The sequence below is a fragment of the Mustela erminea genome, chromosome 18 (assembly GCF_009829155.1).
Source record: "Mustela erminea isolate mMusErm1 chromosome 18, mMusErm1.Pri, whole genome shotgun sequence".
Lineage (NCBI taxonomy): Eukaryota > Metazoa > Chordata > Mammalia > Carnivora > Mustelidae > Mustela > Mustela erminea.
The window spans coordinates 38,613,995-38,640,242 of record NC_045631.1 but is presented as its reverse complement, the minus strand read 5'-3'; the positions used below and the strand labels follow the sequence as shown (position 1 = coordinate 38,640,242).

Here is a 26,248-nt window from a genome sequence, read left to right as displayed (position 1 = left end):
GAAAAAATGGAGACTATACTACTTCCAAGTTTCTAAATATTTTTAAGGCTCCATGCACAGTAGCATGTCATAAATTTAATAATAAATGTTCATTTCCTTTCCTGTTTTTATCTTTATGGATTGGTGATTAGAGATTAAGTTAATACAGTTAAAGAACTTTCTAAACAGTCACCCTAAACATGATATTAAGGTTCACTTTAGGATTAGTTTACCATTTTTCAGTAGATACTAGATTCTGTCCATTGCCAGAAGTGTTTGAGAAAGGAAAAAACAATGATTTGAACATAAGTTAGTGTCTTAAGGACATATTTCTGATAACTTGTATTTTGATAACTTGTACTTAATATCTGTATTTAAGTGGTTTCATTCATCTTCAATCACAGGTACAGGAACCTTAAAGATAGATTTTGTTGGAGAGCTGAATGACAAAATGAAAGGTTTTTATAGAAGTAAATATACTACCCCTTCTGGAGAGGTGCGCTATGCTGCTGTCACACAGTTTGAGGTATGGTATTCTTCTCTAAAATGCTGTGATCTTAAAGTAGATATTCTGACAAAGTTCTGTTCCATTATTTGCGTGATTGTTTCCGGGTAGGTGCCTTTGGCCATGATTATATTCATGATTTTGGAATTTTTATTGTGTACTCATCCAGTTATCTCCATGATAGAGGGACAGAATTAGAGATGTAGGATGGAGAATGGACACACGCGCGCACACACACACACACACACACACACACACACAATGGCATTACTGTTTCATAGGAGAAGCCACAGGAATCAAATACTAAGAAGATAATTTTAATTTAAAAAGGTGCTTATATAAAAGCAGTTCAGGTATTGAAATTCTGTTACATATGTTTGTATAAATGTGTATGCATATATGTAATAAAATATGTATGTGACAAAATTATATGTGCATGTATGTGTATATACATGTATGTATACATCTGCATACATGCATATATGTGGCAGAATTTCAGTGCCTGAATTGTCTTTATACTGTGTACCTTTCTTAATTAAAATTATGCTCTTAGTATTTGACACCTGTAGCTTATCCTACCAAATGTTGTATAGCATTCCTATGCTTCTTTGAAATGTCTTATTTGTTTATCTTTTTTTTTTTTTTTTTAAAGATTTTATTTATTTATTTGTCAGAGAGAGAGCGAGCGAGAGCGAGCATAGGCAGACAGAGTGGAAGGCAGAGTCAGAGGGAGAGGCAGGCTCCCTGCGGAGCAAGGAGCCCGATGTGGAACTCAATCCCAGGACGCTGGGATCATGACCTGAGCCGAAGGCAGCTGCTTAACCAACTGAGCCACCCAGGCGTCCCTCTTATTTGTTTATCTTACTATATTATCTGTACTTTCTTTGATTTTTGTTTATCATGTATATTAAAATTACATAACTTGTTTTGAATTTGCTAGTGGTACTTTTAAGTAGTAAATCTAATTAATTTTAGTCCTGTACATTTCAGTGTGGATGATGAAATAGCTGATCATATCTGTTTTTATGTTTCTGTCTATATCTCTGTGTTGTTTGTTTTGCACACCTAAAGTTTTGGATTGGGGTGCCTGGTTGGTTCAATTGGTCAAGCATCTGCCTTTGACTCAGGTCATGATCCTGGGGTCAGGGAGCCCACTTCTCCCTCTGCCGGCAGCTCCCCCTGCTTATGCTCTCTATTCCTAGCTCTCTCTCTCAAATAAATAAATACAGTCCTTTTTAAAAAATAAAGTTTCAGCTCTAGTTTACTACTAATTTGTCTAACCTGGTGTATCTTCTCTTTCAAGAATTTTGTTTTGCCTTCTGTTTTAAAATGACATTTGCAGGGGCGCTTGGGTGAACCGACTCAGCTCAGGTCATAATCTCAGGGTTGTGGGATGAGCTGAGTCAGCCTCTATGCTGAGCATGGAGTCTCCTCTGCTCCCCCCCCACCCTCCCCCATAAATAAAATTTTTTTTTTTTAAAGATTTTATTTATTTATTTGACAGAGAGAGATCACAAGTAGGCAGAGAGGCAGGCAGAGAGAGAGAGGAGGAAGCAGGCTCCCCGCGGAGCAGAAAGCCCGATGCGGGACTCGATCCCAGGACCCTGAGATCATGACCTGAGCCGAAGGCAGCGGCTTAACCCACTGAGCCACCCAGGCGCCCAAATAAAATATTTTTTAAAAAATTCCCATAACTAGGGGCTCCTGGGTGGCTCAGTGGGTTAAAGCCTCTGCCTTCAGCTCAGGTCATGATCCCGGAGTTCTGGGATCGAGCCCCGCATGGGGCTCTCTGCTCAGCGGGGAGCCTGCTTCTCCTTCTCTCTCTCTCTGCCTGCCTTTCTGCCTACTTTGATCTCTGTTAAATAAATAAATAAAATCTTTTTTTAAAAAATTTCCATAACTATTTAGGCTTAATTCTGTGTTTCAGTTATTTCAATGCTTATCTTTAGCCCTTTAAGCGCTTCGGCATCCTGCAATGGTTGCCTGGAGTATATCTCCAATAAAATTTTTAAGGGAGGGTATGTGGATAGTACACTTCCAGAGTCTCTGCACAACTGAAAATCTTTCATTTGCTTAATACATGACCAGTTTTAATGGGTGTATAATAGATTTGTTGGGGGTGGGGGAAAGGAGGAGCAGCAGCCCCTAACATTAAAAAGTTGTGCCAGCACTCCCAGCTAGTCCCTGTTGGTCTCCTTTTCGACATAAAGCATCGTAGAGCACCACCCTCAGGCAGGGTTACTCTGAGACTATGATAAAGGGAAACAAAACAAGGGTGCTTCATAATTTCATCTAAGGACAGACAAAAGCAGGGCCACTGTGCTACCCATGAAATAGCGACCAAGTCCATCTCTTAGTTAAAATGAATACTACTTCTTTTTCAGTGTCAGTTTTACCCTTGCTCTAGTCTGCCCTCTCTGTAAGTGAGATCTGTTGAGATGCCCACCCACAGAATTCCTCCACTTTCTGACAGCACCCAGTTTACAGTGAATCTAAATCCTCCCCCAATTCACCGGGCCAAATCCTGAATACACATATGATAGCTTGTTTCTCACACACCCCAGGGTTCCCCTTATTGTGAGTTTTCCCTTGCTACAAAGAGTACAGACCCAACTTTTCAACTGTAAGAGCAAGTATATACAATTGGGTTATAGTTTTTCTCTTTCAAAGGTATATAAATGTTGTTCCACAGTCTTTAATATCTCATTTGTCACGGGGAAGAATCAGACTGGAGTATCTTTTTTTCCCTTGTAGAATAACATTGTTTTGTTTTGTTTTGTTTTGCTTTGCTTTGCTTTGCTTTCTTCCTGATTGCTTGTTAAATTATTTCCTTGTACTTAAAAATTAAAATTTTTTTTACCAGGTGTTCACTTTTCATGAACTTTACATAGTAATTGGTGAACCCTTTTGATGTTCAGATTTAGATCTTCAGTGTAGCCAAGTTTTCTCCTCTTATATATTACATTCACTGTGGTGTGTGCTCTTTCATAATAGGTTTATATCTGATGTCTGTCCCTCAGATGAAGTTTTGATGGCTTTCGTCACTGTCCTTTCTGTATTAGAAACTTTTTTTTAGAAACTTTTAGATCTTGTTATCTGTGTTACTCATTTAATTTCCTCTAGTATAAATTCATTTCTCTACTGCTGCTGCTCCTAAGTTCAGTTTTTCTGTGCTATCTTTTCTTTCCGTACACTCTACTTACTTTTCAGATGTCTTATTTATTCTTTGAATGAATTCATCATTTACTTAACTTCTTTGAGAGTGCAGTTAGCCATCTAGCATTTTCCTTAGAGAAACTTTTTTCCAGAAGTATGTGCTTCCTATACCTCTGTATAATTTATTCCTTCTTTTCATGATACAGAATCTTGTAATTGGTTCTTTTTTTATTTTTACTTTATTTTGTTTTATTAAAGTTTCTTTCTCTTATAACTGGTATTCTACAAAGACTATATTTTCGTTTAACAAGCTTCCTCTTTCTTAAAAAACAACTTTCCTCTTTATTTTTAAAGAAAAAAATGAGTTCTTATTAAGTAGGTCAAGTGGTGACAGTTTTATGTGTTCTATATGGAAATGCTATTAAATGGATACCCTGGGACACGTGAGTGGCTCAGTTAGTTAAGCATCTGCCTTCAGCTCAGGTCATAATCCCAGGATCCTGGGATCAAGTCCCACATCAGGCTTCTTGTTCAGCAGGGAGCCTGCTTCTCCTTCTGCCTGCCATTCTCCCTGCTTATTCATTTCTCTACTGCTGCTGCTCCTAAGTTCAGTTTTTCTGTGCTATCTTTTCTTTCCTTACACTCTACTTTACATTATAAAATCTTTAAAAATAAATAAATAATAAAAAGAAAAATGATGGAGCGCCTTAGTGGCTCAGTTGGTTAAGTGTCTAGCTCCTGATTTTAACTCGAGTCATGATCTCAGGTTCATGAGATTGAGCCCCAAGTTGGGCTCTGTGCTGGGCGGGGAGCCTGCTTAAGATTATCTGTCTTGGGCCCCTGGGTGGCTCAGTCAGTTAAAGTGTCTTCAGCTCGGGTCATGATCTTAGGGTCCTGGGATCGAGCCCCGCATCAGGCTCTCTACTCAGCAGAGAGCCTGCTTTCCCCTCTCTGCTTGCCTCTCTGCCTACTTGTGATCTCTCTTTCTCTGTCAAATAAATAAATAAAATCTTAAAAAAAATTAAGTTAAAATTAAATTTAAAAATATATATTATTCTAAATTATTCTAATACTATAGATTATTAAGATCTGTAGCAGACCTAATTCCTGGGTTATTGCTTGTTTTTGTTTGTTTTTGCATTGTTGATGTGGCAGGGATAATATGCCCCTTGTGTTCTCTGTAGTCACTGCCTGGTGTGTCACTGGCATGGAGTAAAAAGTAAATATTTAAACAAGTGAAGGAATGGATGATAGAAAGAAGATGATGACAGTTACTTCATAAAACAGTCGGTTAGGTTAATTCAGTAATATTCATATTTCATTTTCCTTTTTAAAGGCTACTGATGCCCGGAGGGCTTTTCCTTGCTGGGATGAGCCTGCCATCAAAGCAACTTTTGATATCTCATTGGTCGTTCCTAAAGACAGAGTAGCTTTATCAAACATGGTATGTATGTATGTAAGTATATTGAAAATTTGAACAAGTGTTTAGAATATTTAGTTTGCTGGTTAGATGTAATAGCATGAAACCACCTAGCACAGTGCTTGATACATAACAGGAACACAGATGGTCGTCATCTTTATGTCCAGTAAGCCCTCTTTTTTTAAATTCCCTTATTTGGAGTTTCCTTCTCATGGAAGAAATTTCTTATAATTTGGAAAACTAAAAACATGATGAGTTTAATAAATATTGCCTGAAAAAAAATCTGACTTTCTTATTAAATGCCAAAAGATACAGCCATATATGAAGTGTGTTTAGGTTTCTGGTTGATTGTATTCTTAGAATATGCTCTCTTCACTGATGTCATTATCTCTTTCATAAACAGAGTAAGCATTTACCTCTTGAAGTGTATTGTTTAACACAGAGAGTGCCCAACAGCCGGTCATAAGACTCTGGGAACTTGGAAAAGCCTACTTTGAAAATAACTGGTTTCTGCCTCCTTTATGGTAGAGAGAATTCCATAGAGAGAATGCCGTTCTCTTCTAAAATATTTCTAAAAAGGAGGCTAATATATTAAACTGAAATACTATTTTACAGTTTAGTATGAATGAATTTATCCCATCTGTTCTTGAATAAGACTTCCTTGGAAGAAAGAATAGAGAGGTCTTGAGAAAGTGGAGACCCTGAATAGGGAAAAAAAAAAAAAAAAAGGCAGAGGGGGGTGGAGGTTGGTAACAACAAAGAGAAATTAGGAACTCTATTGGTAAAGTGGAGATTCCTCCACAAATTTGTTTAGAGTCAGGCTTGGTATAGAGAATGTTCTAAATTTAGATATCTGTACCCTTTGAAATGTAGATTTCACAATTACCGTTTATTAATAATTATTGCCTTCTATCCTTATTTCACTTGGAAAGTGTTGAGGTCTTACTTAAAACATCCCAGTGCCTGGCATATAGTAGGTATTCAAGAAAAGTTGCTTCTTTTCTCTCATAGATCCCTGGTAGTTTTAACACTTCAGCCCCCAACTTCTTAGTGTTTCCTTCTTAATAGGAGAGATTTTGATAGCATAAAAGCAGTAGATGAATTGGGATAGATAAGTAAGACGTGCTGGAAAGGGGGAGGGAGAAGCCGCACATATTTTTGGCTAGTATTTGCTTTAAGATATTTAATGTAAATCTGTTTAAATTTTCTTTTCTTTTTTTTTTAAAGAATGTAATTGATCGGAAACCATACCCTGATGATGAAAATGTAGTGGAAGTGAAGTTTGCCCGCACACCTGTCATGTCTACATATTTGGTGGCATTTGTTGTGGGTGAATATGACTTTGTAGAAACAAGGTCAAAAGACGGTGTGTGTGTCCGTGTTTACACCCCTGTTGGCAAAGCAGAGCAAGGAAAATTTGCGTTAGAGGTAAATGTACTTGAAGAGGATTGTTCCAACAGTCCATAACTCCAGGTTGGGGAATTTACATTTCTGATCAATTACTAGTACAATTATTTATAATTTAGTCTGAAATTTGTTGTGTACTTTGGGTTTATTTTTAATAGAATTTTGAAGCTACCAACCTTGGTGTCACATTAGCATTTTGTAAGATAATGATTAAGAGAATATTAGAGTGGAGTTTATTTATCCACAGAGTGCTTGGGAAAAGATGTAATGTATTTTTCATACCAATATATTATAAATGGATTAAAGTTTGGCCAACATAACAAAAGCCAAAGACTTGGAGGTAGGGTTCCCCAGGGTTGGTTTCTAGTAACTTGAGATGCTTTGGCTTGCAACAGGATTCCTTTGTGGATTTCTATATGAATTACAATAAAATATTTATCAGATGGTTCTTTTGTTTATACTTTTGTAGGTTGCTGCTAAAACCCTGCCTTTTTATAAGGACTACTTCAATGTTCCTTATCCTCTACCTAAAATTGATCTCATTGCTATTGCAGACTTTGCAGCTGGTAAAGTAAATTTCATTTTATTGCTGAATTGTAATAACTTTTTTGAATTTTGTGATTTTGAGGAAGAAGTATGTACATATATCAATAAATGTTTATATTTATTTTATGAAGGTGCCATGGAGAACTGGGGCCTTGTTACTTATAGGTATGTTAATGATTCATTACCCTGCCTTATCTTTTCAGTCACTGATTTCATAAGAGCTTCACTCTTAATCACAGTTGAGTAGCTTCTGCTTTATGATCTGCTGTAAATTTTCCTACCTCCCCCACTTCTGCACACATTTCAGGAACGCAGATGAACACCCTCTGGTGCTACTATCAGATTATAAGATTTTAAAGTGAGCATCTGGCATTAGTAACATTTTTAGATCTATTTTTGGCTGAGTTTCTCATTTTGGTACCTCCTCTTCCTCCCAGGAGTTTCATAGTTATTTTTCCAGCTTGAAGAACGATCTCTGCTTTAATGTTTTCTAGCCAGGTTTTTACTTATCTGTCACCACAATACAAACATGTGGGTTGTATAATTTTTAAAGCAGGATCTGTAAACAAGCTTTTGCCCCGCCTTCTTTGATGAGTTAAGTTTTGGACAGCCTGCTCAGTGTTCTTGTTGGGACTGTGGAATGCATCTCCCCCCCCCCCATTTGCCACTCCTCTTCTTTTAATGGGAGGACTGTCTACTCTCTCTGTCTAGCACAATAATCCCTAATCCTTTAGACAAAGTTTTTTAAAACTTTCAGACAACTGTCCTTTTTACAAACTTGATGATTAAACTTGTGTCTCATCTTTGATCTTCTGTTGTATGAATTCTGTTGGAATAGTCCTTAATCTTCCCAGAACTTTTTCTATTCTGTGCACTCTGAGGAAATGTTTTTTTGATATCTCTAAAACCTATCTTGACCATCTTTTTTACTGTTTGACTCTCCCTCCCCCATTTGTGTATGCCTCCTTTTATTGCAATACTTAACATTGTTTAAAAAAAGGTTTTTTTTTAAACACAGGGAGACTGCATTGCTTATTGATCCAAAAAACTCCTGTTCCTCATCACGCCAGTGGGTTGCTCTGGTTGTGGGACATGAACTCGCCCATCAATGGTTTGGAAATCTTGTTACTATGGTATTTAATATTTTTAAGTGCTCAAATATATTTATCTTCATCCTGCTGCACATTATTTTGGCTACATAGTATTTCAGGTTTGACTGGAACATAGTACTAAAAAATGAATGAGACAAAAGCTTTATTTTAGAAAGTCTGCTCAGCAGTGTTTGTCAGATAACTTTGTCAATCAAAAGAATGTGGACAGTCTTTATTCAACAGAAAATATTTCCTAAACTGTTGTAGAATTTGCCTTCAAATGGTGAAGTCATAATACTATGGTGAGAGAAAGAGACTCCTCTTAGGTTCAGAGATTCCAGGCTAACTGTAGTTTCTTGAGCATATTTATTATGTAAGTTAAGTAGCTGAAAAGTAACCTGAACATAATCCATTAGGTTGCAATGTTTTTAGGAGTCAGTTTTCTCATTGCTTAAAATGTTAAGTTGAAATTTGATAGAAATGGAAACTAGGGAATAACTGTTAAGTATAATAAAATTTCCAGCTGTCCCATTGAAATTATTGTTTATTATGTTTGCAGTGAATTTTACAGTGTTTGCAGTGAATGATCTCTGTTCTCAAGTCTTGACCTTTCCCTCTCACTCCAAATAAGTACTCTCTATGTTGGCTAGTTGTGTTAGAACTTGGGAGCAGAGTTTAATGAGTGTGAACTAGAAGTACCTCTATAAGGAAAGAACTGGAGGTTCTGGAGCCAGCCAAATTCCCTGATAGCATTTTAGGCTGCCAAAGAGCAGAACCTGACTTGGATGTTAGTTGGGTCCATATGTCACAGGAATAAGCAAGACAGTAAGACATTTAGCAACCATTACATGTCTGAGGCAGTTTTTAAAGAACGCCAGCCCTTGAAATTAAACCTTTTCCATTTGCTTTAGATGTTTAAATTTTTACTTGGGGGTGAAAAAAAGTTTTGAAATATAATTTCATGTGGAATTAAGTATGCTGGAACGTGTATTCCAACATGTGCAGAAATATTCTCTTCTCCAAATGTAGCCAGTTCGTTGCTACCAATTTTTTGTTAGCTTTGAGCAGTCTTTATTTTTTATGATTTTATTTTTAAACTACCAGCAATAAATTTTAGTAGGGAAAATGTGCACATTCTCATATAGCTTTTAAACAACTTTTTACTGAATTTGAGTGACCTTATAGTTATTAGATGCCAGTTGTTTCTTTACTGAAATTTAAGGGCTCATGATAAGTTGGTGAATAATGAGCTCTGTACCAGCTTATCTTCTTGGAAGCTACTAGTTAAGTAAGTGTACAAACCACTTAGATAGGCTTTCATCACTTAAATATTGAAAATATTTGATCTTTTCAGAATTTTAAATGCCTTTTTTCTTTTCACCATTACATTAGTCTTTTAGCATATATCTTGGATTCTTATATTGCTTTCTTTTTTAAGAGATTTAATCAACTTTAATGAAACAGAATAAAATCTCTTTCTAAAAAGTTGATTTTTTTTTAAAGTTGGTTTTATCTTTGACTCATTTATATTCTTTGTCCATTTTAATGTTTAATTTTATTAGCAGGTGAGAATTTTATAATCTATAAGTACTTAAACACCGTTCATTACTGAACTACTTACTGCCATGAAACTTCTGTTAATTTTACCTAATCTTTTTATAAGCAGTACTACTTCTATTTATCTAGAAAGTTTTAACTTGTCAGTCAGTCATTATGGAAATCTTTTCCAGTTTTCCTTGTTTGGTTCTGGTAGCTTTCTGGTTTATTCAACTAAATTTTACCTGACCATATATATAGTCTCTTGCCTACATTTACCTGTTCTCTTCCTCTTTTCCATATAAAGGCTTTCTCCCCTCCCTCCCTCCCTTTTCCTTCCATTTTTTCCTAGCTTTGGTAATAGAGTTACTTAGCTATGTTTTGAAAGGTCCCTTAGGCCTAATGCCAAAATCACCAGTTGGCCTTCCTTAGCATCTCTTTTAAGCATCTTTTCTGTTTAGAGATGTGAGTTATTTACTGAATGTTTTTTCCTGAATTTTGGCTTATTAAAAGTTGTAGAGTATAGTGGGAGGGACATGTGAGTTTTTTAAATTAGTGGGATGATAAAAATTTTGTTTTCTTTATACATTTATTTCTTTTATTTTTAGGAATGGTGGACTCATCTTTGGTTAAATGAAGGCTTTGCATCATGGATTGAATATTTGTGTGTAGACCACTGCTTCCCAGAGTATGATATCTGGACTCAGTTTGTATCTGCTGATTACACCCGTGCCCAGGAACTTGATGCTTTAGATAACAGTCATCCTATTGAAGTGAGCCATACTTTTCAGCCATTGTCCTTTGCTCTCATTTCTAAAGAAATAAGTAATTTTTTATAGACATACTTAGGAGCCTGAAAAGAAAGGAAAATTGCGTGGACAATTCACTTGTTTTTTTTTTAGTTCATGTTTTCAGTCTTGAAATCTCACAAGACTTAATAATTATGTTTCTTTTTAAGGTAGGCAGCGTAAGAATTTTATCTTTGTAGAGGCAAGTGCTATATACCCATAAGCATTCATTAAATACATTTTTATTGACTAGTATGGGAGAACCATGCTTGTTGGGCAGTATGCACAAGAGAACATCATGATTCTATTGTTTGTTTCAAAGAGAACTGAACATATTCTTTTATTGTTGTCATTGTCTGTTTCTATATATATTTTATTTCTTTTGACTTAGCCTGTCCTTATTTTGGCTAGTTTAGATGGACAAATTTTGCCTCCAAAGAACTAGACTTACAGTCTACTTTGACATATTTAACCAGGCTCCTATGTAATTGTAAGCCATTACAGTTGCAAGAAATCAAATGTTTCTCATTTCTTCCTTCCTCCCTCTCCCAGTTCCCCAATAAAAAGATGCATGGTGATTTGCCTCCCGGCAAAGCCAAGCCAAGACCTGGAGAGATGATGGGGATCATGTTCTATGCTCCACTTTATTACTGTTAGTTACTACACTCTTTTTTTAAGGGTCATCATTATGTATTCATGAGTGAGCTAAAGGCGGAAGAGTGTCTTATGAGTTAGGAGGGTTTTCCTAGAAAGCTTTTTATGTCATTCGGTATTAGAGGCTGTTCGTTTCCTGTCATAACCCTGAATCACACTGTCTGCCAGGTCAGTGTGGGCCATCCTGCTGAAGTTGATGAGATATTTGATGCTATATCATATAGCAAAGGTGCATCTGTCATCCGAATGCTCCATGACTACATTGGGGATAAGGTAAAAAAGCCATTTTAAAAAGTCTTCCATCCTTTTATGGTGAAATCACAGTGTTTTGCATGGGAAAAAAAGTGTCTACATTTATTTAGATTAAGTTCCTAAGTAATTTTTCTAGACTCTGGAAGGATATTACCCTGATCTGGCTTATCTTTTTTTCTTTTTAATATTGACTCTTACGGTCTCTTAGATGAATGATGTATAAATGTGTTTGGGGGATGTGTGGGAGGCTGGTATAAAAGTTAAAAACAGACATGCAAGGCAAAGAGGATGCATACTTAAGTAAAAGACAGACATTATGACAGATAGTTGTTTTTCAGTAAGTCTGACACTCAGCTAATTTGAGTAAATTAGCTTTTGAGTACTAATATGCAAATACACTATAAATTCCAAGGTCTTAATCTCCTGGATTTTAAAAATTGTGTTTTCTCAGGACTTTAAGAAAGGAATGAACATGTATTTAACCAAGTTCCAACAAAAGAATGCTGCCACAGGTAATCTTTAAGAGCTTGAGATAGCAGTGAAGAGGAGGTGTTGGCACTCTATCCAGAGTGGGACATTTTTTCCAAATGCTTAACCTTCCTTGTGATAGATAGGAAACAGAGTTGACCTGTTTGGTGCCATGTGTTAAGTGATGGATCAGCATGAATCAGAACCTGTTATCCTACCGGTCCCCCTCTAGGACTCTGCTCTCCATAGCTCAGTGTCCTGATACCTTAGAGAGTCTGAAGAGTTTGGTTTACCTTACCAGAACTTGTTCTTTTTGGTGGCTCATTGGGGTTTTTTTTTTTTTTTTTTTGGCCTAAGTTGACCATTGGTCATTAAAATTGCTGCAAATTAACCATTTTTTAGTGAACTTATGAAACTAGTTCAGTGAGTTTGAGTGAAGGTTTAAGATTTTTAAGTGGTTTAAGAGTGTGTAGTGATCTGTGATTTACTGTGTATGGGAGCCAAAAGAAAGAATAAAGGTATGGAGTTGATTGAAGATAAAAAGAGCCAGAGTTGGAGTTTTGAGTTCTTCAGTGAACAAAAATAGTTTAAAAGCAAGATTTGTGTAATGTCACTAATACCTAATAGAATGACAGAAGTTCAGAGAGGGCTGGCCATGGGCTGTTTCTGAGGTTTGTAACCCATGAATTTAAAAATACAGTATATCTGCCCTCTGTTCAGGACATGATGTAGGCCTGACACTCTCTCCTCCCACCTCCCCAACCCCCCACCGTAAATTTCCATCTCAGTTTATAAGAGAGAGGCATTCCATTCCTTAAAGCAGAGCTACAGGGAAATGTGCTCCTGTAAGTTTTCTGAGTCTTTAGCATGCCCACATGTAATACCTAAGGACAGAACCTTATAGTGCTTAAGCTGTAACATACACGCCGTGACCCAGGGTCTGCGGAAGTGTTTGTAGTTCATTTGGTCTGGGGAGAGACCGGAGGATCTGCCTAACAAGCTTCCGGGCAAAGCCGGTACCTCTGGTTTAGCCGCCACCCTTTGCACAGCGAGGCCTACCTTGTACCGTTTCTTGATTTGCTGGTGTTATGAAGGACAGTTGGTAGTTCAGACACAATGCAACCCCCATCCATGGTTTTGATTGTCTCTCTTCACTCCCCTTTGCTTAATCCATGCCTTCACGATCTCTCTCCTCAACTCCATAGTTGCCTACCAGCTTAGTACTTCTTGCCTGCCCCACTCTCTTCAGTTTTCTCTCTCACCCTGAGGCTGCCCAGGGTCATCTTTTTAAAGCGAGTCTCTGACTGCCTCACCTGCTGATTAAAAACACTTGTGTACTTTACTCCCCTGCACAGCAGAGCCCACCCCCTGCACAGCAGAGCCCCACGGGGTCCTGGCAGCTAGCCCCGCCTACTGTCTCAGCCTCACTGCCTACTGCTCCCACACCTGGGCCTCTGTCTTCTGCTTACTGAACATTTGCTGTTACTGATATTTTCTGTCTTTTCTTAATACTTTCTTCTTTGTACATAGGTCATTTATTCTACCTGGATTGCCCTTTTCCCTTTGTCAGTCTAATGAACAACTCCTCTTCAAAATGCAGTCCAAAAGCCTAACTCTCATGAAGCCTTTATTTTTTTTGATTTTTCTTGAAGGGCCTTTTCCTCTGTTCATGTCCTCCTTCTAGTGTGTATTACAGTGTATTGCTTTTTTGTTTACTTGACCACCAGTGCTGTTTGACCGTGAGTTTTACTGCAGCCTCAGAGCACTGAGTATTTTTTAACTTCTGTTAATTGAATGGGTATAACGGTTTTATATGGATTGTTTAGGGGTGATCTTGAAGATGTTTCTATTTGTTTCCATTTCTTCTTGTATGAATTTACCTGTTTGTCTTTTATTTATTAAAATTGGTGATTTTTTTTTTTAAAGTAAATTCTAGGCCCAGCGTGGGGTTCGAACTCATGACCCTGAGATCAAGAGTTGCATGCCCCACCGACTGAGCCAGCCAGGCACCCCTATAATTTGTGATTTTTTTTTTTTTTTTAGTACATTGGAACAATTAAGGACATCTGAGACTTTAAGACCAGTTTTTGTAATAGAGTTTATTTAATGTGGAGATGAGGGGGCATTAATTTGACTCCTGTTTGTCTCCTGAACCTGAAAGAACCAAAGAATTGGTTAGCAAAAGGGGCACCTGGGTGGCTCAGTGGGTTAAAGCCTCTGTCTTCGGCTCGGGTCATGATCTCAGGGTCCTGGGATCGAGCCCCATATCAGGCTCTCTGCTCCCAGCAGAGAGCCTGCTTCCCTTCCTCTCTCTCTGCCTGCCTCTCTGTCTACTTGTAATCTCTGTCTGTCAAATAAATAAATAAAATCTTTAAAAAAAGAAAAAAATCGGTTAGCAGTATGATGTCAGGAGTTACAGAAAATTTTTGGTTTGTTTAGGAAAACAAAAATATAAACATTTTAGATTTTCATTGTTTGTGTTTATCTTCTAGAGGATCTCTGGGAAAGTTTAGAGAATGCCAGTGGTAAACCTATAGCAGCAGTGATGAACACCTGGACCAAACAGATGGGATTCCCCCTCATTTATGTGGAAGCAGAACAGGTAACCTTACAACAGACTCTCCAGTTCCCCTGCCGCTGCGTGGAATGAAATTCAGTCAGTGTCATCAGGTTTGCTTTTCTGTACGTTAGTATTCTAGATAACATTGAACCCAGCCCTTGCATTGTTTCCTTGGCGATATATTATCTCTGACCGTTTGTCCCCCACATCATTAAAATCATACATACTTACAGGAGAAAACAAAGTGTTGTCTACTTTCACTGTCCCCAAGGAGAACTCTGTAAACTTGTTGATGTGTTGTTGTTGTTGTTGTTTTAAGTTTATTTATTTATTTATTTATTTATTTAATCTCTGTTCCCCATGTGGGGCTTGAACTCACGACCCTGAGATCAAGAGTTGCTTGCTCTTCTGACTGAGCCAGCCAGGCACCCCATGGTGTAAACCTAAAATGAACAAGTGGGGTTTATTCCAGGACTGCAGAATTGGTTTAAGCTCAGCCTTTGAACCAAGCTGTGTGCTTCTTCATGTTTATTGGTCACTCTGAAAATTTAAATTCCTGACATGCTAATCTAAGGTTTCACTTTTTAGAAGTGGAAGAGTCTGAAGACATAACCTCCCTCTATAAAGATTAAAACAGCTTGCTGTACTGTTATTTATTATGTATCCTTGTGGAAGTGGTAGTAGTTTTAAGTTCTTGTCTGCGTATAAATCCCTTCATTACGTACAACATGGCCTTTTATTTAAAGTATTGTTATTTTGAGGGGCGCCTGGGTGGCACAGTGGGTTAAAGCTTCTCCCTTCAGCTTAGGTCATGATTCCGGGGTCCTGGGATCCAGCCCCATATCAGGCTCTCTGCTCAGCAGGGAGCCTGCTTCCTCCTCTCTCTCTCTCTCTCTCTCTCTCTCTCTCTCTGCCTTCTTGTAATCTCTATCAAATAAATAAAATCTTAAAAAAAAAAAAAGTATTGTTATTTTGAGGCCTAAATGAGAAGTGATGTCTTCTCCCATTATATAGTGTCCTCATCTTCATCACTGTTGCAGTTTGGGACACTTGGCTGTCCTGGTTTCACCTTCTATTTTGTCACAGAAGTGTTGCCCCCACCAAAAAAAAAAAAAAAAAAAAAGTCAATACTACTATTTTAGCTTTTGTTTTCCTTCTTTAGGTAGAAGATGACAGATTATTGAGGTTGTCCCAAAGGAAGTTCTGTGCCAGTGGACCATATGTTGGTAAGCAAGTGGCTTTAAGTGGGAGCTGATAAATGAATTTGAATACCATATGAGTAGTGTTCCAATTAATAGGAAATAATCCACTTTTCAGTATTTTTAATAGAATTAATAGAATTAAAAATAAGGAAAAAAATAAGGAAATATTAATGAAATAAAAATGAAATCTAGGAAATCAAAAAAGATTCATGAGCTATTTGTAGTGTTTTGATACTCTTTGATTTTTTAAATTCCCTGTTTCTGTGTATTATTGGAAGCTATAAGGAGTAAATTAGGAACACCCAAGAAGTAATGTCTCTAGCCTTCATTCCTAAAAGAAGCCTTGGTGCACACTTGTATGGGTAGCTAATTTTTTTTTTTTTTAATTCTTGGGCATACTAAGTAAGTGAACAAGTAAATAAATAAAGCCCAGTCATTATTTAGCATTATTATGTACCAGTTACCGTGCTAAGCAGTATAGCTTAGTAGTACTTAGAAGTACTGATCCTTCTTTTAAAGTCTTAGCAACCCCATTAGGTAGATAGTATTATTTCCTTTTTATAAATGAGGGAGCTAAGGCAAAGGTGGGTTAGTTAAGTGGCCCAAGGTCACCTATCTAATGAGTTAAAGAGTAGGAATTCAAACAAAATAGTTGGATTACATGAGTTTATACCTTTAACCACCACTCGACTCTGGTTTTTCAAATATTTCTACAGGTCGTTGATTCTTTTGCTCAGAAAATTAGAAGTGTTTCTCTGCACCTTTCTCACCTCCTTTAAAATAATAATTCTTAGTAAGGGGAGATGTAGATCAGAATCACCAATATGTTTTTATGTTCCACCCTCCAAAATATGGTACACTCTACTAGGGTTAAGAGGTACAGCCTTCCATCCTTCCCTTGCTTAGCATTTAGAATTACTCTTTTTTTTTTTTTTTTTAAGATTTATTTATTTGTCAGAGAGAGAGCGAGCGAGAGCGAGCACAGGCAGACACAGTGGAAGGCAGAGTCAGAGGGAGAAGCAGGCTCCCCGCAGGGCAAGGAGCCCGATGTGGGAATCGATCCCAGGACGCTGGGATCATGACCTGAGCCGAAGGCAGCTGCTTAACCAACTGAGCCACCCAGGTGTCCCTAGAATTACTCTTTAAATAACTATGTCTGATAAGTTAGATGACAGGCTTGTTATCCAAAATAAATCCTTAAGTGTTACATTTTCTGTTTGCTGCCTCATAACAGTCTGCATGATAGGACTGACAGGATTTGCAGTTTTTTCAAACACTCTGTGACCAGTATAGGTAGTAATAAAACCGGAACTATCTCAACATTAGAAGAAAATTCTGATTTGTCGTTTAGCCTAATAGCATAAAGTATATAACTTATTAAGAGTTTACATTAACGCACTGGGTGGTGACTCTATTCTGTTCAGTATCTTAATTCAGAGTCTGTTTTGCTATCTGATACCTCAAAGGCAGTATGTTATCTGCCTTAAAAAAGTTTTGACTTTTAGCTATCACTTTTTAGTGGTGGAATCCATCAGCTCCAGGGATTGTCGTGTCTATCACAGAAATAAAGTCAACCCTTCATTGTTTCAGGAGTATATATACCTGCACCTTAGAATGGTTTTAAATGCTATGTGAGAGCTTTTACGTATTCGAAATTTCTCTTAACAATAAAATCATTACTGTCTCTATTGCTCTGTAACGGGAAAGTGGCAAATTAAAATCACTATTTGTGATACTACAACTGAATAAACTTCTCTTTTTTTTTAGGCTATTGTGATTTTGTTAATAAATCCTCTCTTCCTTTATACTAGTATTATTCCGGTTGTGGAAGAGTTTATGTACCATTGAACATGAGCTGTTGGCTTAACAGTTAGACTCGAGTTCACATGTAGGACACCTGTCCTCTCTCTCTGCCTTACCCTCTTTTTCTTCCAGTGACAAACTTTCTCAAGTTTCCTATTCGTTCTTCTTTTGCTTAAGGAGAAGACTGTCCCCAGTGGATGGTTCCTATCACGATCTCTACTAGCGAAGATCCCAACCATGCCAAACTGAAAATTCTGATGGATAAGCCAGAGATGAGTGTGGTTTTGAAAAACGTCAGACCGGACCAGTGGGTAAAGGTGAGTCTAGAAATGGCCTGTTTTTATCTGACCTAAATTGATTGATTTCTGTCACTCCCCTTATGCATGTTATGGCTGGCTCTAAATTCTGCGTTAGTTTGGACTAGGACTTACAAAGACAGAAACGTAGGGCCAATTTTCAAATAATATGGTCTAGATATCTTCCCTTATGTCAGTTAAGGAAGTGATAGATAAGCAGATATGAAAAGATGGGATCAAAGGGGAAAAAGTAGTAGATTATGTGTAAAGTCATATTAACCAAACGATTTGTAGTCTTGCAACTTCAAACTGCACTGTCATTGTGATGAGATGATATGTTGTCATTGGAAATGTACAGCTATAATCAAGTGAGCCCAGACATGTAATAATAAGTTTGTGTCACTGAAATGTGAAATCCTGTAACTGATGTTGGGAAACCATTTCACAAAAAATAACAGTTGGTAAAGATGATTTTTCATTATCCTGTACTCTGCACCATTCATAATGAAAGTATCTACTAGACGTTTTACCCAGTTAGAGGTTCCTAATAGGACTTATATGTTATCTCAGACTTCTTTGCTTTTCTGAAAAGAACCATTTTTCCCTTTGTTTTAATACATATTTTACTTACTGGAATAGTGTATTACCACCATTTGAAATTATATCTGGAAGATGATGTAGCTGTATGAATTTTTCTTACAAATGAGAAAAACATATGTACACAGTGATTGTAATTGAGTAAATAAAGGTATTATTCCTGTAATGAAAGGTAAAGGGAATCAATAAAATAGCAGTTGTATTATTGTGAGGTGATTTTTTAAAAAATACTTATATATAAATAGAAAAATATTTATATCTTATGCTATTATTTTAGCTGCAAAGTGTTATGTATATAAGTATTATCAGAAATATTTTTCCCTAGGGCTAACAACACATTATATGTTAATAAAAAATCTTTTAAAAAAAGAAATATTTTTGCCTATTGGTAAGTAGCTTATAGAGAATAATGACAGTCCCTGATTACCTTACTCCACAAATCATGTGAAATTACCTTTTAAGTCTCCTTAATTCTTTAAAATCTAGGACCTGAGCATTGTTCTGTTGAGAGTCTGGCTGAGTAGATGAGTGTAAAGGCTTAGTCTTCCTCAGATATTCCACAGCCCATGCACTCTTACATACAGTAAATATTTTCTGTAAACTTAAAACTGTCCACTTCGAGTGGATAGAAACTGGCCCATGTGACTCCCATCCTCCCTACCATCCAGCTCAGTTTGGAGCCTGATGTGGGGCTCAGTCTCCTGACCCTGAGATCATGACCTGAACTGAGATCAAGAGTCAGACAGCTTAACCAACTGAACCACCCAGGCGCCCCGACAACCGATTTCTATCTTTACGTGTTGTTTCATGTTCATCCCTGCCTGCATATGTGAGCTTTGTTGTTGTTTTTGCTCAGATAAACAAAAACCAGAACACTTTTCACACCTGCTAAAGATTGTTTAAAAAAAAAAACAAAACGAAAAACTGTTTTATTAACAATAACCATTGGGTGTCTTTTCAGTTAAACCTGGGAACAGTTGGATTTTATCGGACCCAGTATAGCTCAGCCATGCTGGAAAGTTTATTACCAGGCATTCGTGATCTTTCTCTGCCCCCTGTGGATCGACTTGGATTACAGAATGACCTCTTCTCCTTGGTGAGTCTCCCTCAAGTAGTATGATGGATTTTGTTGATTAAAGGATTTTGTTTTTCCTGGAGTGTCTGACTGAAACATAATTAGAAGAATATGGTTCTTCCTGAAGGTTGAACACCTTTTGGGACTAGAACAAATGACTAATTATTAATTAACAAGACAAGATTAAACACATCTAATTTACCAGAAACAAATCCCATCTCACTACTCCTAAGGCAGGTTTTGCAACTAAAACTATCCTTTGTAAGGCAGAAATTCTTCTTGGTAGAAATAGGTATGAGCCTTGAAGAAACTTCCCTACTGATGTGTTGGTTTTTTTAAAAATAATTAATTTAGAGTGATTTATGTGTTCTAAAATAGTGATTTTACTTCTCTTGAAACATCTAGTATTCTTTAACATTCCATTGCTACTCTAATAATAGCCCATTAGCTTTAGAATTATGTTATATTTGGCTTTGTTCCAGAAAGGATATAAATCAGCAATTAGTAATATTATCTTTATGACTCCAACATAGGTTAGATAATTGCCAGATGACTGTGATAAAATTGTCAGATTCCTCCTAGTGTTCCTTTAAATTGGACTTGAAATTTTCCCTCCCCTCTGCAGTAACTGGTTTTGGATTCCTCCTTTGTATAAACACAGATTAGCATTGATGCACAAAACCTCACATCTGCTGATCTCATTGCTGAGAGAGACCTGTCCCAGGAGAGTGGTGTGTTTGTGCAGTTGGCTGCTGTAACAGAAGTTCTTTTTCCTAGCTCTGTTAGTTAATTCTGAAAGGACTCTGAATTTGTAGTGCCTTCCAGTTTGCCTTCTTTTAGAAATGAGTGAAGGACAGGCTGACGTTGACACAGTCTTCAAGTCCAGTTTTGAAAGAGCCTCTGTCAAAAGCCAAAGCCCTGACTATTTTTTGCATCTTTTCTGAAAGTCTGAGAATTTTTTAAAATAAAAAGAAAACCAAAGCCCAGACACTGGATAGAAATAGAAGTTCATTGTTTTCTTTCTTGCTTTCTTTTTTTTTTCTTTCTTGCTTTCTTTCGCTTTGAAGTGTAGTTGATACACAATGTTACATGAGTTTCAGGTGTGCAGCGTACTGATTCCACAAGTCTGTGCCTCGTGCTGCGCTCACTGCACGTGTAGCCACCATCTGTCACCAGACCAAGTGTGCTTCCTTACTTGGCTCTTTTATAAATAGCAAAAAAAAAAAGTAAATAAGGAATGTTGTCATGATAGCATTTTTATTTAAATAATCCCCTGATTTTATATAGCCTCATTTCCTTTAAACCAGAGACATGACTGACTAGCAGTAGATAATGCTGAAAATGCATGCTTGTGTTTTTTTGTTTTAGTTTTTGTTTGAAGACTAGATTAATTTATGTTTTTTCCTATCCCAGGCTCGAGCTGGAATCATTAGCACTGTAGAGGTTCTAAAAGTCATGGAGGCTTTTGTGAATGAGCCCAATTATACTGTGTGGAGCGACCTGAGCTGTAACCTGGGGATTCTCTCAACTCTCTTGTCCCACACAGACTTCTATGAGGAAATCCAGGAGTTTGTGAAAGATGTCTTTTCACCTATAGGGGAGAGACTGGGCTGGGACCCCAAACCTGGAGAAGGTAATGGGTGTGCTGAATGGGGAAGTAGTAGAGGAGAAATTGATCCTTTTTTACTCAGCTGTTGTTAACAGTGTCAGTAATGTTTTTGTATCTGCTGGATGTTACTATATATTCAGCTCACCAGAAATTAACTCTTAGGCCTTTTAAGTTTATTGGTGAAATTACATGGGTTGCAAAGTAAAAACAGTGGTGGTTATGTGTATTCACGGCTAAATATGATTTGTAAACAAATCAAATGGTGGAAATAGAAATCTTTTACAGAGTTCCAAAGGCCAATCTATAGTCAAGGAAAGCTAAAGGGAATTTTGGATTATTTTATTTATTATTACCCTAAATTCCAGGCACCTTATATGTATGACTTATAAAGACACTGAGAGACAGTACCTGAACTAAGGAAATTATTTACTTTCTCCATGTGTTCTCTCCTCTGATTATTTCTGTAATAACATATTTACTCTTTTGCTGTCCTGTACATGTTGGGAATGGTGGGTGATCTGAAGGCTTTATATATAATTATTTTCTACCATCTGCAAATAACTAAAGATGGTATTTCCCTCCCGAGCAGTCTTGTCCCAGAGGGGGTCTTTTGCAGTAAGAGCAGCAGTAACAATTACCTAGAGCTCTGTGTTTTCCCTTCATTGATTCAGCAAATACTTATGCACCTAGTAAATAACCAGGTTCTATTCTGGGAGCTGGTGGTACAACGGTGAAGAAAGCATTGCCCTGTGTGGCTTACTTCTAGTGGGAGGCACGGCAAATCATTAAATACATGATATTTTAGCTAGCAGCAGCATCATGAAGAAAAATCCAGATAGGTGAGGTAGCCAAAGAGGAGGAGGCCAGTAGCTCATCGAGTGGTCAGAGCAGCCATCCCTCGTGATGAGGTGATGTGTGTGCATAAACAGAGATCTCTGAGAGAGAGCTGGGAGGCCATCCAGAGGGAAAGGTTCCAGCAGGGAACAGCCAGTGTGGAAGGCCTGCAGCAGGAGCATGCTTGTGTCCTTGTGATTAGAGTCAGGACAGAGTAGTGAGGGAAACAGGGAGTGGGAAGCGGTTCAGCTCCTGTAGGACCTGTGGGAGCTCGTACACTATTTTGGATTTTCACAGTTAGTGGTATGAGAAGCAAACTTGAGAGCCGAAGAAGAACATGACTGGATCTGCTTTGTGGAAACCAGAATGGAGTTGAGAGCCCAGAGAAAGGAGCAGGGAAACAGGTTACAAAGTGCAGTTGAGGCACTGGTTGCAGCTTGCGCTTGTAGGTGGTAAATTCTGTGGTTGTTCTGAAGGCAGAACTGAATCTGTTTGGTGGTGGACTGGCTGCAGTGGAGTGAGAGGAGCCGCCACATTCTGGCCTCGAGACTGAAGGAGTGAAGTTGCCATCTGCAGGAATGGGGAAGACTGCTGCAGCAGCAGGCTAGGGGCGGAGGCAATCAGGATTTGGGTCTTAGACATGAGAAATGTGAGGTCCTTTTAAACATCCTAGTGGTCTAGGCCAAATAAATCCACTTAGTTTGTAGATGGCATATATAGCTACGGAACTAGAGATCATGCAGGGCCTGAATGTAAGTGGAGAGAAGAATAGTCTGAGGACTAGGTCTTAGGCTAGGCTAGGATTTGGAGATTGGGTGGAAGAGGAGGTATCAGCTGGGGAGACTCACTGACCAGGGAGGTGAGAGAGTCAGGAGCAAGGAGATGTCCCAGACAGCTTAAGAAGCAGTGCAGATGGAGGGGCGCCTGGGTGGCTGGGCTCAGTTGGTTACGTGGCTGCCTTCGGCTCAGGTCATGATCCTGGAGTCTCAGGATCGAGTTCCGCATCAGGCTCCCTGCTCAGTGGGAAATCTGCTTCTCTCTGACCTTACCCCATCTTGTGCACACTCTCTCTCTTTCTCAAATAAATAAAATCTTAAAAAAAAAAAAAAAAAAAGACAGTACAGTTGGAGAGTTATCCACCATGACAAATGCTGCTCTGAGTCAGGCAAGGTAAAGAACTGGTGATTACCTTGGCAAATTTTGTGGAGTGGTGGTGACCAGTTTTGGGTTCTCCAGACTGGGAGTAGGGGAAGAGGAGACAACATACTTAGACAGCTTTTTAAAGGAGTCTTTGCTGAAAGGGGTAGTCTGGAGAGAGCTAGGTGAGTGGAGATACTTTTTTTTTTTTTAACAAAGTGGGAGATTTTATAACATGTTTTTGTGCTGATGACAGTGATGGAATAGTAACAGAAAAATTCATGGTGTAAAAAGAGGGGAGTAATTGCTGGAGCGATGGCCAAGTGACGGAGAAAAGTCAGATCAGTGGAGGACTGGCTTTAGGCAGGAACAGAGATCCCAGAAACAAGACAGGAGAGGGTATGTGGAGACAGTTATAGGCAAAATAGTGGATGTTGTCTTTCTTTGTCATGGTGATAATGTGTAAAACTTTATGGGCTCAAACAGAGCTTTATGAAATAAGGAGAATGTCTTTTTTTTTTTTTTTTTTAATTTATCTATTTGACAGAGATCACAAGTAGACATAGAGGCAGGCAGAGAGAGAGGGGGAAGCAGGCTCCCAGCTGAGCAGAGAGCCTGATGCGGGGCTCGATCCCAGGACCCTGAGATCATGACCCAAGCCGAAGGCAGAGGCTTAACCCACCGAGCCACCCAGGTGCCCCAAGGAGAATGTCTTTAGCTTTCTAGGTTTATAGCTGGAAGGGCCAAACAGCAAAATAACAAAACATTGCCTTGCAAGTCAGTACCGGAGCCAGAATTACAAATTAGTTCTTCATTGATGTCCTCTTGTGTTATCTATTGATCTGTGGTTTTCTTAAACTTACTTTTTACCGAGGTACAATTTAGGTGTAGCAAGGTGCACAGTGTAAATGTTACAGTTCCCTGACTTTTGACAAATGCAGACACCAAAGGAGGTTGCCTCAGGGCCTCTTCCCTGTCAGTCACTGCCACTCAGGTGTTCCCTGCAGGCAAACACTGTTCTGCCTTCTTTCACCCTCGGTTAATATTACCTCTTCTAGAACTTTATATAAATGGAATGCTAATATATATTCTGTTCTTCTATCTGGCTTCTCTCGCTCGGTATCATACTTAAGATACATCCAGTGTGTTCATTCCTTTCTTTTGCTTAGTGGTATTCACTATGTGAATATGCCACGACTTGCCTGTCCATTTTGGTATTGCAATCTGTCATTGCTGGTGTTAACTTTCTTTTTTTGAGATATAATCAATATATCATAAAACAGCCCTCTTAAAAATATACAGCTTAGTCTTTTTTAGTTTGTTCACAAGGTTACACAACTATCCCCATATCTAATTCCAGAACAATTTCTTTAGCCTTAAAAGAAACTCCCTACCCATTGGCAGTCACTTTCCGTTTCCTGGCAACCTCCGTCCTGGCAACTACTAATCTGCTTTCTGTCTCTATGGATTTGCCTGCTCTGGGCATTTCATATGTGTGGACTCCTACCCCATGTAGCCTTCTGTGTCTCGTGTTTTTCACTTAGCAGAATGTTTCAAAGGTACGTCCATTTTGCGTTGTCTATCAGTACTGCATTCCTTTTATAGCTGAGTAATATGCTATTGTATGGGCGTACCACATTCTGTATATCATAACTTGATGGATGTTTGGATGGTTCCTACTTGACAGCTGTGAATACTGCTGTGAACATGTGTGTAAACAAGTTTTTGTGTGGACATAATGCTTCCATTTCTCTTGGGTATATGCCTAAAAGTGGAATGGCTGGATCGTATGGTAACTCTCTGTTTAACCTCTTCAGGAATTGCCAGCTTGTTTTTCAAAGTGGCCACACATTTTACACCCCACCAGCAATGTATGAGGGTTCTAATTTCTTCACATCCTTAACAGTGCTTGTTACTGTCTGTCTGTCTTCAGTCATCCTAGTGGGTGTAAAGTGGCATCTCCCTGTGATTTCGATTTGTGTTTCCCTAATCACCAATATTGAGACTCTCCTTATGTGCTTATTGCGCATATACACGTCTTTGGAGTCAATAGATCCATCAGAAGTTGATTTTTAAATCTAAGATTTCAATTTATTATACACAGCATACTATTTCCCTATGTGATCTTTCTCTGAATCTTGGGTCAAAACTGCATGATCTAAGCCTGTTCTGCCTCTTCCTTTCACATACAGTCCTTAACAGTGTACTTTCCTAGATGGAGTAAACATTTAATAAATTCAGATCATTGACATTTGTAGACAAAGTCAGCAAATTTATTTGTTTAGCTAATCTGTTTAGTACTTCATTTCACTCTTATGATTTGAATAATGTAAATCAGGTGTTCTCTCAAGTACTAAGGTAATTGATTGTGTTTGTTCAAGATGGTAGACATAGTATAACACAATTACAGGATAGCCAGGTAGCATATTTGTGAAAACGGGATTTTTAAGCAGTTCCGTGTCTCTTACTTCTTAATCAGGTCATCTAGATGCACTCCTGAGGGGCTTGGTTCTGGGCAAACTAGGAAAAGCAGGACATAAGGCAACGTTAGAAGAAGCCCGTCGTCGATTTAAGGACCACGTAGAAGGGAAACAGATTCTCTCCGCTGATCTGAGGAGTCCTGTACGTTTTCATGATGAATAACCTTGATCTCTAAGTGACTGCATCATTCTGTGTATACTGTGGAATGTGTTTAATGGGAACCAAAAATGACCTAAGTACTGACCCACAAATCATGTCTGATTCTGATTTAATAGGTGCATTCAATGTTCTGTAGCCAGCATGTCCTTTGTCTAACGTTTCTCAGGCCAGACTCTGGTGCTGAAAGGTGATGATCAGCGCACATTTTCCTGAGAGAAAGCGGGTGTGTGCTGCTGTTACTCACCACGTGCTGTCTGCCTTGCTGCTTTTCAGTGTGGGCTCTAAGCTCTTTGCCACAATTTGTATGTAACATCCACACACAGCTATTTATAAATTGTTTGATTCGCCTTATGTCTTTTCTTAACATTGAACTATTTGGAAGAAGATAACGTTTAATCAGATGCCTTCTTTTTTGTTCCTGTGTTCTCTGTAGGTCTATCTGACTGTTCTGAAGCATGGTGATGGCACTACCTTAGACATTATGCTAAAGGTGAGTAAATTTGGGAAGGGCTCCCATTTTCTGCTCTTTAACACGATTGACACAGAGACTGCGCGTTGTTAGGTGGTTAAAAGTCTGGGCAAAAGACATACGTGCAGATATGCATATTGCAGACAGGCAGATACTAAGAAACTATGGGAGGAGCACCTGGGTGGCTTAGTCACCTCTTGATTTCAGCTCAGGTCATGATCTCA

At 38.2% G+C, this 26,248-nt stretch overlaps 1 protein-coding gene across 3 annotated transcripts in view; it reads left to right on the top strand.

Annotated features, from left to right (window-relative positions):
* NPEPPS (aminopeptidase puromycin sensitive) overlaps nucleotides 1–26,248 on the top strand; it is an 81,944-nt gene that overhangs the window by 47,877 nt on the left and 7,819 nt on the right. For all 3 annotated transcript variants that reach the window (XM_032322357.1, XM_032322358.1, XM_032322359.1), the window contains 16 exons: nucleotides 384–505; nucleotides 4,977–5,084; nucleotides 6,288–6,488; nucleotides 6,937–7,033; nucleotides 7,145–7,178; nucleotides 8,032–8,146; nucleotides 10,249–10,413; nucleotides 11,251–11,355; nucleotides 11,786–11,846; nucleotides 14,295–14,404; nucleotides 15,525–15,588; nucleotides 17,545–17,684; nucleotides 19,222–19,356; nucleotides 20,749–20,968; nucleotides 25,395–25,537; nucleotides 25,989–26,045. In XM_032322357.1, coding sequence (XP_032178248.1) covers nucleotides 384–505; nucleotides 4,977–5,084; nucleotides 6,288–6,488; nucleotides 6,937–7,033; nucleotides 7,145–7,178; nucleotides 8,032–8,146; nucleotides 10,249–10,413; nucleotides 11,251–11,355; nucleotides 11,786–11,846; nucleotides 14,295–14,404; nucleotides 15,525–15,588; nucleotides 17,545–17,684; nucleotides 19,222–19,356; nucleotides 20,749–20,968; nucleotides 25,395–25,537; nucleotides 25,989–26,045 — 1,877 coding nt within the window. The remainder of the gene's footprint in view (nucleotides 1–383; nucleotides 506–4,976; nucleotides 5,085–6,287; nucleotides 6,489–6,936; nucleotides 7,034–7,144; nucleotides 7,179–8,031; nucleotides 8,147–10,248; nucleotides 10,414–11,250; nucleotides 11,356–11,785; nucleotides 11,847–14,294; nucleotides 14,405–15,524; nucleotides 15,589–17,544; nucleotides 17,685–19,221; nucleotides 19,357–20,748; nucleotides 20,969–25,394; nucleotides 25,538–25,988; nucleotides 26,046–26,248) is intronic.